Source organism: Watersipora subatra, chromosome 11 (genome assembly GCF_963576615.1).
Source record: "Watersipora subatra chromosome 11, tzWatSuba1.1, whole genome shotgun sequence".
NCBI classification, from domain to species: domain Eukaryota; kingdom Metazoa; phylum Bryozoa; class Gymnolaemata; order Cheilostomatida; family Watersiporidae; genus Watersipora; species Watersipora subatra.
Genome location: NC_088718.1, coordinates 44699610 through 44714615, shown reverse-complemented (window position 1 = coordinate 44714615; position 15006 = coordinate 44699610). Strand labels below are relative to the sequence as shown.

Below are 15006 nucleotides of genomic sequence, written 5' to 3'. Positions count from 1 at the left end.
TCATTTCCAACTAATAACAATATGAGAGCAAATAGATTGCCATCGTAAATGATTACGTACTTGATTGACTTGTCTCGCAACTCGCTTTTCATAAATATACTATGAAAAACCAGCCAACGATGTATGCATCATTGGCCGGCTTTTCATATGCGTATACATCGTTGGCCGGCCAATGCTGTATCCTTTAGCCAGAATGCTCTGAATGCCCGGCGTTGTATGAGTAGAAAAAAACAGCTTATAAAACAGTGGCAGATAATGTGGTTGCTTGCCATTAGCCTGGCACATTGCCCTTGGCTAGTTTGAGTAAGCTAGTACTTGAAGAACTTACTAATAAGAACCGTGAGATCAAGCATAAAATCACATTGCGTCGCGCACGGCGGTATGCGTATTTTCACTGACATAGCGACATATATCGCCTCTAAATTCAGTGCATCTCGTGTAGCTTAACTGGTACGATATTTGCCTGGCAAACGGGAAATTCTGAGATCAAATTCAGCATGAAACGAGTATTTTATTCCTAAACTTTAATAGCTATAGCTAGATAAACCCGAAACACACATATACACACCAACCTTGAGATTTACATATTTAGAGGAGTTAATTACAAATATAAAAAATAATATTTATAGAAACTTTATTTGATGTTGGAAAACTCCTAATTACTGTAGGAATATTGAAAAGACACCTTTACTTGAGAGTCGACCGCTTTCCGGTAGCCCTCCAAAATGGTGAATGCCCTGTTAGCATTAGTATCCGGTCATTCACATCTAATTAGCCTGACTAATAAGTTGCCTCTTAGTTAGACTTATAGCTAGTTTCAGGCTAGGGATGTCCGACACCTTGATGACCCTTTCTCCAGGAATTTATGCACAAAATGCTATGCTTGTGCAGTTCGTTATATATACGGTTTTCGTATGTATCGAAGTGGAACCTCTATTTTCAAATGCCTTTTTTAAAGATTTACAAATCTTTCAAAACATTTGAAAATTAGTAGATGCTTTGAACATGTAGATTGTGTAGCTATTTCTACAATGGACAAATCGTAAAGCCTATCTGATGCTCTTTTCACTTGCAACAAAAGACGCTCTTGACAACGATAATAAATTACATTCTAAAAGTTGTCTGTATTCTTTTTCCATTCCAGGTAGCAGATCAAGAGCTACAGGTGAAAATGTTGCAGTTCATGGTGATGCACCTTTGAATCGATCACAAAATAATGCTGCAGACAGGAGTGTCAGCAATGATATAAGCTTTGCAAGTGATGCAGGTGCTCCGGAAGTACTGACAATCAATGGTGTCACTTATCAGCAGGTGGCAGATAATGTCCAACAATCTCCTACTCACCACCAGTATCCTGTTTACAGTACAGCAGAAGCATTGGAGAGAAGTCTGCCCCAAGATATTCGCGACAACGCAGCCGCCAACTCAGATCTCAAACAAACCCCTACCACTGTCCCAGTTACAACGGGTCCATTTTTGGGTAGCCCTTCAGAGAACTTGCACTACACAAGCCAGAGTTTACCTTCTCAGTTCAGAAATAAAAAGCATCCACCGCCCGTATCTGCGGGATGTTTGCTGGAGGAATATTCTGGTTCACAGCTTGCTGCAGACCCTAGTAAAAGGTTAACCAGCACCCCTTTACAACCTAGTTTTGTCCAATCCTCGCAAACACCTGCCACCACTCATGGCAAGGTTTCACAACCGCTTGTTACTCGGGGCCAATTGTGGCAACCGACAGCTAGCACTCAGAGTTATCCATCACAATCGACTCATGGTCAGCTGCCACCTGTTGTTGCCTTTGATCAAACATTACATCAGCCTGCTGTCATGCATGATAATAGTGGTGACAAATCTGTGAAGAGTTATCCTCAATACAGTGTTAATAGCATGGCACGATCTCATCCATCCAACCTCGACATTCATGACAGTTCTTCACCATTTGTAAACCATACAGCCTATAAAACGCAGCCTGTTCCAACATCTACTCCCCAGCCCGGAAGGCAAGCAGACATGTCAGCTAATACTGGTCCAACCTCAGCGGTGTCAGCCAATGATGTCTCAGCTAGCAGTCAACACGCGATTAACTCTTTGCCTACTTGCACGACTTCTGTGCCTCATTCACCAGGTAAACTACAAGATGGCCGTGTCTCGTATATCGATGTACCAGCTAAAGGCATTGTGCCTAACCAAACCACCACTGGAGGTGTCTCGTATGACCGAGTGGACATTCAGCTGGCACCACATGTTAAACCAACTGCAGGTGGCATGTCAAAAGGTGAGAGACGTGGTAAGGACATTTCACAGGGGCATGTACCTCATCGTAATGTGTCCCCTAACCAGTTTTCTGCTTCTCATCAATCTGATCATATCACCGAGGGTTACACCGAGCCTACGCAGCAGCCAACGGGTCAACAAGATCCACCAATGCGAGTTAATGAACTGTATGAACCGACAGTGTTATCGGAGGTCTATCAATACCAAGCTCCTCCAGCGCTGGAGCGCCAGACAAAAGGTATATATGGTAACGCAATACTAGGTTGGTCTTTTTTATCGTCGTTCAGATTTTAGGGCTATGCGAGCGTGTATTCATAAACTTGGGTATTAACTCTTTGGGCGCTATTTTTGTGTTTCTGCACAAATGCTTAGGTTACCCGAGTGCCATTTTCGCAATTTTGCGATTCTGCAATGATTCAGAATCTCAGAAACTTACCATAAACCCCTAACTGAACACCATGGCACTCTATTTTTCAACACTTCCTCTATGGTGGCGGTCAATTGGAGTCCACAATCAAATAGAGGCTGGTGGTGTATTTTTTAAATGGTTCATCAGAATTTTTGGGGCGATAAATTTAGCCCTATTACGGGTGAGACGAATGTCGCCCATATTTTGCTCTTTTTTCGGTGCAGTGATATTAAACCTTTTGGATGCAATAAAGCTGATAACTTACCTCCGACTTGTCAAAGATCTTGTAATAAATATGCATCGAGAAACCGAGCAATATCTCTACCAGTTAATATCTATTCCTTGCAATTGACCTGCGATGATATAGCCTGTTTCCTTCTTTGCAATTTGTTGGAATTTTCAATTTTTATTTCGTTCTAAATTTTAAAACATATTTTTATATTATATCTATATTTAGCAATGTAGCATAAAAGCTCATTGATATGTTTGCTACAGTTTGCAGCAAGAACTAGCTTTTTATGTGCAATAGAAGTGTAGTTATGAGCATCGATCCGTTGTAAGCCGTGTTAAGATAGCCGCAAAGATGCTATTAGATAACATGCTATAAACCTGCATATTTATAAGTTATAAAATGATAATCTATCAAATGATACAAATATATATTCATGAACAAGTGACACAAATGAATCATACTTTTATTACATGCAGAAACATAAATTAACAATTTTGAAACCAAAATATTTGCATTGTTTGTCCGGATAGCTGCATTCTGATTGTTGCTTTGATTGTTGCTTTGATTGTTGCTGGAACAAGCACTTCTCGTTGTCCAATACCTTCCACAATATATTCTGGCCTCAACCCTTCTTCTGCACTAGTTGATATTAGCGTCCAAACAATTTTTTGGCAGAGCAAAACTTTTACCCTCTGCATTTAGCCTAAATGCAATGCGTTTAGACTAAATGCGTTGGGCCAAAGGTTTCATTTGCTTGCTAATGTAACCTTTGGTCCAAAACTTGCAAACCATTTTGATATGCATGTTTTTCGTAGTATTAAGAGCGCGTTAAAACAGGAACTACTATTAGCCTGAGACCATAATTGATTATTTCTAACGTGTTGCTTTCAAAGTTTTAACAAAAGAAATAGTGAAAAGCTTTGGAGTTGGACAACGCGAGAATTGATTGTTATTAATGTAAACAGTTAATTATTAATACGATTTTGTGGACACTTTTCTACTGATCACTTGATATTATGGGTTCATAAAGATCAAAGACAGTCAAAGTGGCATTCAAATGGAGGTGTCGTGCAAATAGAGGGTGGCGCTCTGTTTTTCAACACAGCTCTCGTAGTCGGTCAAATAGAGGTGGCATTCAAATAGAGGTGGCGTTCAAATAGAGGTGGCGCTCAATTAGAGATGGCGTTCAATTAGAGATGGCATTCAAATAGAGGTTTTACGGTAAGTAACTCAATGTGAATGAGCAAAACATGTTTATAAAATATTTATCAACTTAATGTATTCAGGGTTAAAATGTATTTAGATTGCCTATGAAGCAGTATTTAACAGTTATGACGAGTATTTAATTAATAGTAATAAGAGAAATGCATGACGGCAACATAGTACGCATTTCATTGCAATGTTGGAAACAGTTCCTGAATATTTACCAAGACTTTCAAAATTTTGTGACAACTCTCTTACCTCATTCGCTACCGTAAACCGATGTATCGGCTATCACGGTAATAGAAGTACAGACTATAAGCTGATATATTGGCTTATCAATAGGGTTTCACTTTTCTTTTCATTACGAAGCCTGCGCATTAGCTAGACCAGTCAAATCTTATTTCCAATGAAACAACTTTGTTGCCAATCAAGTGTAACCAATCGAAAAAAAATTTTGTTTTGCAATTTCATATCTAATTATTTTTCAAAACGAGAAAACCAGACCGCTATCATCATGGCGGCAAGAAATTCACTGGGTTCGTTCAATGCAAAGGAAGCGTCAAAAAAATTGCGAGATTGAGATTCACTAAAAAATTTTATACTTATTTTGTAGCGAATTTTGTTATGAATGAGATGCATTTTACAGTAAAAAATATCTGCATTGGTTCGCGAGATATTGCATAAATACTAGCGGCATATCGATTTTTCAAAAATCCATTTTAATTAGTTTAGTCAGAATAGCGAATTAAGCGCAGTAGTGAAAGAGTTAACCCAAGTTCCAACACACTAGTAACCTCTATACATCAGTCACCTAAAACGGATACTATTGGTCATATTCCCTTTTTTAAAACAATTCTAACTATAATTATATCGTTAATTTGGATTAGATAGAACAATAACAAAGAAGGAGCCAAAACAAAATATGTCATATTTTTGAGTGAAAAAAAGTGGCACCAAAGCATTTGGCACAACGAGTAATGCAGCAATCAAAGGGTTAATAAACACATTCTAGCCTTGGTAGAATTCTTACACATTCTTACTATTCTAGAAACATTAAATGTAGTCTTCAACTGAATAGGGGACTACATTTTGTTGCATATAATTATACCAAAATTTGTTCTCATTTGAGATTATCGAATTACTGACTTTGTAATTCTCTCTCGTGTAACTCTTTGGGGTACTATATCCACAGATCTTCCGTCCAGTGATGAATTGCCGTCCACAAGAGGTTCGCTACATGCCGTCAGCAGCCTTGTCAACTATGAACTGCTCAAGAAGCAGAATGAGGAGAGTCTCGTCTTACTCAGTGGCCTTGAGGCTCGCATTCAAGGTCGACTTGACGGCTTCACCTCTGCCTCACCCCTCGAGGTCAGCTTTGTCGGGTGCTCGCATCCGAACTTGAAGTTGTATTGAGTTATTGAAGTTATTGAGCATGCTATTGAACTCTAAAGATGAATAGATGCTATTCATTTAATAGAGTTAAAATTTATTTTAGCATGTTCTGCGTTACTTTCATCTGGGGCCTTTACAAATGTTGAACGAAATGTATCTATGAACATTATCTGTATGATCAAACATTGAAGAAGAGGTGCTTTGGCATTTTCTATGCGTACATTAGAGCGGTGCACAGGAGAAAATGAAACATTGCAAAAATATCGTTAAACATTGAAATATGTTAAATGTTAAATATGTTAAACGTGTTAAATATTGAGAAACACATCAAAAACACATCAATATATGACTTATATGACCAGAGAAGGAAATGAAAGACATTTTTAGCGTACTTCAAGCGTGTTTGTCACAAGGCAAGCAATTTGGTCACCATCACTTACAATTTTATTATTTATAAACATCTCATGCCATGGCTTTTAACGATGTATATTTAATGCTGTATATTTAATGCGTGTTTATCCATTGTCAATGAACGCATCCAATCAATGAAACGCACTACGGTAACCTAACAATTAGTAGGGATGTGTGATTATAATCCAAAAGCTTCACATGTTCGGATCCTATCACCTACCTTGGTTTCCTCATAGGAAACTCAAAAGCATACATGTAAATGCTTCACCAAATTATCATAGAAGCTTGTATTGCTGTTAGTTTGACATTTCACATTTCCGCCATCTGCAACTGACTCGCCTATCAATCGCTTCGTCATAGTCATTTCTGTATCTGTCTTTTAAAGAGACGGCATGGTGCATTATCAGTTATGTTCTTATATCACCCTTATTCTTTTACCACAGAGACGTAAAGTAAGTTACACAACACGGAGAAATGCTCCACTTGTTTGGTGATGGCTATCCCTCCGTACAGCCTGCATTGCATGCCCAGCATTCTGCTGATTTTACCTGCTCTAAACATGCTCCCACTTGTCTACCTACACACATGCTGCTTGAATCTTAGGATTGCATTGTTGGCTGTCTTCGATTCTCTGTATTGAGCCTTTATAATATTTATTCTATAAACCCTTATTTCTTTTACGTATGAGTCTGTTAGAGTCTTTTTGACATCTATTTTTTCTACACTCATCACAGATGGTTATTAACAATCTTTTCCATGATCAGCTTGTGTTTTCTTAGAAAAACAAAAACTGCCCAAAAAATATTAGGATGGCTTATGTGGTTCACCAGAGGTATTAGTAGATGTAAAAGCGTGTAACTGCTTCTAAAGTCCAACATTGGCTTCATCCAGCTGTTCCTTGGCTTATCTCCATTGTTGCTCAACTTAACAGTAGCCTCTGCTCGAACCATACGGGCTGTAGCGGCTACTTCTATATTGGCGCTTGTAGTTACTAGTAAGAGAGGCGGTTGTATTTGCTGTTAATTGTGTTAGCCTCTACTTTCTAGGATATGGAATGGTGCACTCTGAAGGAACTCAAATCTACAGCACAGAATCTTCGAACTACTCTTTTTGCTGAGAAAAAGTATATCACTCAATTTGACATTTTGGAGTTGCCTAGTGTCCATGGAAAGAGGGTAAGAAAAAGCCATCTGCAGCATGTTAATTTTGCTAGGGTTAGCAGCAATAATATAGACATTTTTGTTTCCAGTCTCACTATATCTTTAGGCAGTTGTCTGCCAGTTATAACTGGTCATTAACAATTAAATCACATTACTACAATTTCACTACCTGTCTATTTAGTCACAAAAAATGTCAAAGCAGGTTGCGCGTAACGTTTCACTTCCTGTCTATGGAAATATTACCAACGCTCGAATTTCCTGAGATTTTCTACCCCTGTGCCGATTTGGTAAGCTTTTGCAAACACTCATTGCAGTATGAGGAGATGTTGAGGTCATACAGAAAGCTGGAGTCGCGATACGATTGGGCGAAGGCTCAGTTGATGGAACTGATGAAAGCTACCAAATTTGATGAAGACCTTGTAGCTCAAAGTAAGTTGCTTACTATTATTAGATGGTTTGTATGCCACATTCTAGTTATTTTATAGAGACATATGTGTAAGTTACTGGTACATGTTCCTCGCATGTTCCTCGCAAGCTATCGGGTTTGAAGCTCAGCCAAGGACTTCCAAGGCAATTAACCTTTGGAAAGCAAAGATCGTTGACTCAAGTGAGAGCGCAATGATCACTTAGAAATGACAGAATTATGTATGTTTCACTTTTGCTATATTTTTCCAGTGAAGAGAGTCAAATCCATTTTAAAGGCGAGCAAGGAGAACATCAAGATGAGAACTTATACACCAGAGAGGCTGCGCCAAAAGCCAGTTTAGATACATATTTGTACATTTCCCTAGAAGGTTGTACAAGAACAACAGAAATACAGTCCATCACACTGCACACATTTCTATCGCGATTTTATTTTATTCGCATTGTATTTTAGTTAGCCAGAGAACTCGCTTAACTTGTATCTCTTCTGGATTTTAATAGAAGTTATATCCTAGTTTGAATGATTGTAGTTGGAATGTTTGTACGATCGTTAGCTCAGCCCTCTCCATGCATAATTGCTTGCGTGAAATTCAGTCTATTCAGCTATCTACACACCCTTGAAGCTAATCGTTTAAAGGGCAAAGAGATATAGAGTGATTTATGCTTATACATCATAGTATGAGAGAGTATCTCTGATTGAATCAAAAGTTTTAAGCATGAGTGTAATATATGTACATATAATTGATATAATATTATTTAAATTGTGTTTTGAGAATCAGAGATTTAATGTATTTTATCTATGTCGTTAGGTTTATTGTATTGCAGTGTTCTCTCATTACAGTCAAGAATTTTTTGAATACAAGTGTGGAAATCTGAAAGCTGTCCTAGTTATTTTAATCGAAGTGAACATTTGACATGATCAACAAGAAATCAATTCAATGACATGATGAGACAGTTCTGTGCTTGTAGTTTGGCCATCACTCCAGTTTACCATGCCAAGCATTATTGTGCATGTCTTTCACAGACCACTGTATTAGTTAGTCTTTTTTACATAATTTCGTGGCATAGTGACATTTAAAAAGTGAAAGCAATAGTCTCACAGCGTGAGGTAAAATGGGATAGCATGGGGTGAAATGGAATACAAGGTATTCCATTTTACCCAAAACTCTTAGCTTATAAATTTCATGTGTAAAAAAAGTGAATAAACAATTCCTTTTAAATGCTGTCTGCAGGTAAAAAACTGAGGTTGTTACAGGTTATAAAACTGATAATTTGAGATTTAATGACTAGTCACATGGTCCTTGTTTTTGGAAGAAATTTTGAAAAATGAAAAACTTACCTCAAATTTTCTGATCTTGAAAAAATTAAATATGACCTTGGCATTCAGTTAGCATAGGTCAGTGGTATTCCCCCTGTGTGAGTTAATTTGTTACCTCTTATGTACAAAATATCACACTATCGTATTTCACCCCAATATACCCATTATACCCCACTTCCCCGTAATAATCTAATAATTGCTGCGGAAGGCACAAACTTTCATAATATTTATTGATCCCTTATTTCCAATTTAACAGCGCTCAACCTTCTATTCCTCCCCTCCACAGAAAAAATTATTGTAAATTTATGACTCGCCATTCATTGGGTTTATTGAAAAACTGTTGCTCTTTATTATTCTCGCGTGGCATATTTTGGATAACATTTCTTTTTTATATGAAAATATTGCTAATAACAAAGAATTACAAAACACATTTGGTATAAGATATTGTCATATTTTAGCTGAAGAATAACTGAGAATTTTCTCCTAGAAATTGAATTATTAAATCGAATAATAAAATCAGCAAAAAAACGATTACCTTTTAGTACTTCTACGTTAATTACAGAAATCTTCGGTAATTGGACAATGCCATAGACTTGTGAAAGGTGCACATATTTCTCGTGAAATACGCACGACTTAATGGTTCTACTCCTGGTCGCACGGCTTTATTGACATTTCGTTGGCCGGTCTTAATTTTGATTAAAAAAGGCTTGTCAGGTTTTAATGGCGATTTTAGGCCAAATTAGTCTGTCTAGTTATGTATTATCTGATCAGATGGGTAAGTTTTAGAATATTGTCTCAACTGTTCAAAGACTTGGTAACATATTTAAATAGGTTTATATGTGTTTGTATCATTATTATACTTAAATGACTACACAAAAATTGTTAAATTCTTTGATGGGATTTTTGTACAAGGGTTTGGTCACGGCCGTTGACAGAGTTTCTCGGGAGTTGTGTGCGCATATGCATTCATCATAAAGCTCTCAAACACTCGCTTCGCTCGTGTTTGGTCATGTGATCGAAGTATATAGTGACCAATGGCGTGCAATATGTTACTGTTATTATTTTTCTAAAGATTTTGTTGATATTACGGCTGTGCCCAATATCGCGGTACTGCCAAGCCGTTTTTAATATCTGCAAAATTAAGTAATAGGCCTACATTTTCTTATAGATATACAGCTATCTCTATGACAACCAACTAAAGTCTGTTTAGATTTTTAAATTCAGCATAATTTTTTGGATATGAGTTCAGAAATCTAAATAAACATCACAACTTCTTGATATTGGTTGCTATGACGTTTTGAAATGTAATCAAAATTGTTTATATTTCATTGGTTTTCGTTTCTCAAACTTGAACACCAGTATTCTCAGAACTATGTTTTTGCACTAATGGTAAACATGCATTCAGTTTATTGACCATAAAACCTGCTGTAATTAAGCTGAAATCAAATTTTTTCGCAAAGTAACTGAGAATTTTATTCTTCTGTTAGTGTAGATAACTCTAAATCTCACACACCCGACTTAACCATGGTTTTTGTGATCATGAACCATTTCTTTATTTTGCTCCAGTTTGTAAGAAACTTCCAGACACACGTAAAGGCTAGTGTTTGCTTTCTGTTGCAGATCGCTGTCAAAACCATTCAACACAACCAACTTTAAAACTGTATATTACACAGCAGCCTCCCATTTTACTTCTAATATTGCACTTCTCCTATTGCAGGAGAGAGATACAAACATAATCTTTTCCGTTTATTATTGCTGTTTGTTGTACACAATAACACCCAGTACATTACAGCTACCATTGCAGTTCTCCTATTGCACTGCAGTGCCATTTGACTGCTACTATTTCATTTTTCAACCAGCGGTACCCTTTCTTTTTTTCAATATCACTTTGGTCTAGGGCTGTATGACAAGGGAATTTCTAGTAAAAATATATTTTTGTAGCAGTCGCAACACAATTAAACATAACGGATCATTCATTTGATCATCACTTAACAAGCTTTTTTCCTCCAGTAAGTGTAATGCCTCTCTATATTGATATAATATATTAATGTAATATATTTAATAGTATTATTTTAGTATAAGTTTATATAAATATGTCTACATAGTTAACAATATTTTAAGTTATATACATGTATATTTATTTATAGATATTTATATTTGTAAATAAATATATGTATTTGCAAATGTGTTTACATATTTATCTTGTATCTTATTTTAATAAAATGTACATATTTAGAATAAGTGTTTACACAGACTAACAGACAAACAGACTCACACAAGGACAAAATGGTATTTACTAATGTATTGTAGATATTAGTTTTATGGTTTAGTTCAAATTAGAAAACGTAGCGCTGTGGGTATGATTAAAAGGTCTAGCAAGACACAAGCTGGGCCTACTGAAGACTGGAGTTAGACAAAGGCAAGCACAATGGGAGTTGTCTTAACTTTATGATTAAAGACAAAAAAGAAGGGTCAGATGTTTCTAAAAAACATGCTGGCTTGAAAACTAAATTTTGATTTCAACTTACATCTTTTATTTAGCATGCTATAATGAGCTCAGAGTAAACAGATATATAAACCACAAAACTGGCAAATAAACTATGTATATAACTCTGAGTTATTCAATGAGTTATGTCCTCCTGACTCTTGGTGACTTTGACACAGTCTTAGTAAAACTCATCTCAAGAACCCTCACATTTTTATGCAGTAATCTATACTAAACATTTAAATTATGGCTGGTTTGAGAGTTTAATGTTAATAATATATTAAAAAAGGCAATGTTAGCCATAATGAAGAGAACTGAGTTGTAGTTTCCTTTTATCAACTCAACGTGCAGTCTTCCGACTAGAGACAGTTGGTATACTAATCAACAGTTTTATGTATGCATTAGGTAGATTCCTTCTGTAGTCATCCAAATGAATCTGAAATAAAAGTATATAAACTATAATTCTTAACTAAACAGTTTCAAATCTTATATGATTACAGCATGTACTTACTCAAACTAAGGACTTTATGAACTATACAAGTAGATTATGTGACCAAAGTATTGTTTATTAGACGGAGAGATCAACCTCACAAGTTTGACTAAAATTAAACACAATTACAAAAAATATATATAGATACATCTATATTTTATATATAATTTATATATTATGGTGTATAAATAAACATTAAATATAATCCACATATAATTATATACCATATATATTTTTTTCTTTTACATGTATATTTACTATATATATGTATATATATATTAATATATATATATAAAAGTTGGTCTCTCACCCCGGTTAACGCATATGGGTAGTAATTTCTGCTATAACTCGGGTTTCCTACCAGAAAGTTTGAGGGAGTTAGAGCATTCGCCTCAGGATAGTAGCCGTTTCCAAAACCTAAGTTATATATTTATTATTTATATATATTTATATAATTATATATATTTATATATATATATTTTACTATAGTTATATTTATTATATTTAGTATTTACCTATCATCATTTACTATATATGTAGTAAATATATAGATACAATGTATATATATATCAGCCAGCTAAGAAAAAGAAAAGGTAGAGAAATATCTCCCTCTTGGAGAAGAAATTGAAAAATGCTGGAATGTAAAAACAACTGTAATCCCAGTAGTCATTGGGGCACTGGGCGCAATAGCACCGGCGCATAAAATGTGGCTTGCCCAAATACCAACAACAATCAACTCAGGTGAGTTGCAGAAAAGTGGGCTATTGGGAACAGCTAAGATCTTGAGGCGAGTGCTCAAACTCTCAGGTCTCTAGTAGGAGACCCGAGTTAGAGCAGAATTTACCACCCATACGGGGTATCCGGGGTGAGGAAACAATTTTATATATATATATATATATGTATATATATATATATATAGTAAATGATGATAGGTAAAATTCCCTGCCTAAATCAAGTCAGCTGACCTGCCAGAGTCTTCCTATTTTGTTGATGAAACATCAGAGTCTATCAACCCAGTTTTTCTTATGTTGTGTGAGAGCAGCACAAAGAAATGTGTAAAATTGAGTCATTTCATCACTCCAATCTTCTTCCCAACCATCTTTCATTATGGAGATGAAATGAAATTGAAATGCCTAAAACATTGCATAAAAACACATTTAGTTATAGTAATGTAATGTGGAAAAATAAATTCCTTGGAAGCTGTTAGGAATCGGAACTCACCAGACATCATGACCACTTTTGCAAAATCGACATTCTGAGATGATTGAGGATTGTCTGCCCCTTCCAGTCTAACTAACTCTTGATGTGAGCATTGATCAAAAATATCAATAGTGTAAGTACAACCTTTAGTGCATTATCTTTGAAAATGTTTAAAAAGAAAAATGTTAATTAAAAGTCCTACTCATTCAATGGTAACTTCTCCAAATGTGATTATTCTTTAAATTCGTAAATTCATATTTCAAGTTATCCCACTATTTGCTAAAAGGGATGTTCTATCCTTGGATTTACATAGATTTATAATATAACAAATTAGCATAATAAGTAGGCAACTCTGTATCATTTTGGATGAAAAGAAATTACACTAGTTAGAGCCTGGTTATAGGATTAAGCTCTCATAGTAGCTAATGCCTGTCCATCGCGATTCACTTTATTCTTGCAAAGTACATTCTGAGGATTTTCTGCTCATGAAAAATACAAACCAATATGCGTGCTTAGTTCTATGGACTTTTATCTAGTCATTAAAATGCTTAAAGAGAAAGTAAGTACAATTTACTGATGAAGGCCAACTTTCACCCTATCTGCTTTGTGTAATTTACTGCGTTTAGCCAAATTTAAATTATTTTTACAACAGATAAATACTCGGAATGATATTTTAAAAACAAAAAATGACCGTGCATTCACATATAACTGAGTACAGAGTCTTTTTTCAGCTGCATATTTTGCAAAAATTGGATAGATAACGTCATTACGAAAATGAGTGGGAAACGGACTCGCCACTGGGAACACTGATTCTTAATCAATCATCCAATCACGAGACACGTTGCATTTGACTTGAATCATGATTTAATGTGAGGGCACATTTGTGCCCTAAACAATGTGCACTTTTAGAACACGTCTTTGACCGTCGTTGCTAATACACGTATCGCTAAAATATTTCAACTTAAATCTATTTCTGTCTATTAGAAGCTACCCAATTGATGACGAAGTTGAAGATGGGCAAAGATATAAATATATCAGTGATGAACTATTCAATGAGCGCAAGCGAAACAGACAGTCAGATTTATCATCGTCATGTTCAACAACGAATAGTATAGCAACGACCACAAGCACTACTATTACTACCACTGCTTCAACTACAATTGCTTCACCTACAACTACCTCCACTGACGTCTTACCAACTCCAGATAAATTTTGCAAGTGTGGCTATTGTTCTGACTTGCCGACAGCTATTGAAAAAGTATGTTGCTACACTAAAAATTTGGCTAATACAAACTTCCAGGATGATCAGTATATTCCCGGTATAAATAGCTGCATCCTGCAGTCTAATTTGCTAATACATCAGATATTGGGGAAAGTTGCCATACAACTCTCATGGTTCAAGCATCAAAGGTATCTTGGCTCAAGAGGGGATGCTCTTGTGTTTACTAACATGACTAATTTAAACTACAGACACCATGCTTATAGAAACTATATAGATTTCCTCTACGGGTACCTTGGAAAAAGAAACCGGAAAGTTATTCCTTCATGCGTTGTTGCCTACATACGCACAATGTGGCCTGATCCAAATGCGAGTTATGTAGGCTTCAACAATGTGGAATCGGAAGATGAAGATCAGAATGATGCAGATGAAGTGGAGCTTATTATTATGGATGATGGAAATTAATGTAAGTTCAGTTGTGAGTTGAGCAAAATATGGTTTTTATGAATCTTTTAACTGAATCTGACAGCAACGTTACTTAGCTGATCTTCATGACTTGTACAGTGAATAAGTGAATAATGTATGGTTTGAGAAATAATTATATTTCATTACAACACAATATATATATAATATAATAATAATATATATATAATATATATTTCATGACAACACCACATTTAACAGCTTACGTTACATAAACCTAAATCGTTTTATACAAAGAACTGCATATTATTTATAATTTTAATAACCTGTTATGTTAAATTTATCAACAAATATCTCACATAAAACT

At 35.6% G+C, this 15006-nt stretch overlaps 1 protein-coding gene across 1 annotated transcript in view; it reads left to right on the top strand.

The window, feature by feature from the left end:
• The window catches only part of LOC137408122 (putative leucine-rich repeat-containing protein DDB_G0290503), a 70631-nt gene extending 62256 nt beyond the window's left edge, over positions 1–8375 (top strand). Inside the window, exons 35-39 of the mRNA XM_068094512.1 lie at positions 1145–2512; positions 5311–5495; positions 6968–7096; positions 7396–7510; positions 7757–8375. Coding sequence (XP_067950613.1) covers positions 1145–2512; positions 5311–5495; positions 6968–7096; positions 7396–7510; positions 7757–7848 — 1889 coding nt within the window. The 3' untranslated portion in view covers positions 7849–8375. The remainder of the gene's footprint in view (positions 1–1144; positions 2513–5310; positions 5496–6967; positions 7097–7395; positions 7511–7756) is intronic.
• The last annotated feature ends 6631 nt before the right edge of the window (positions 8376–15006 follow it).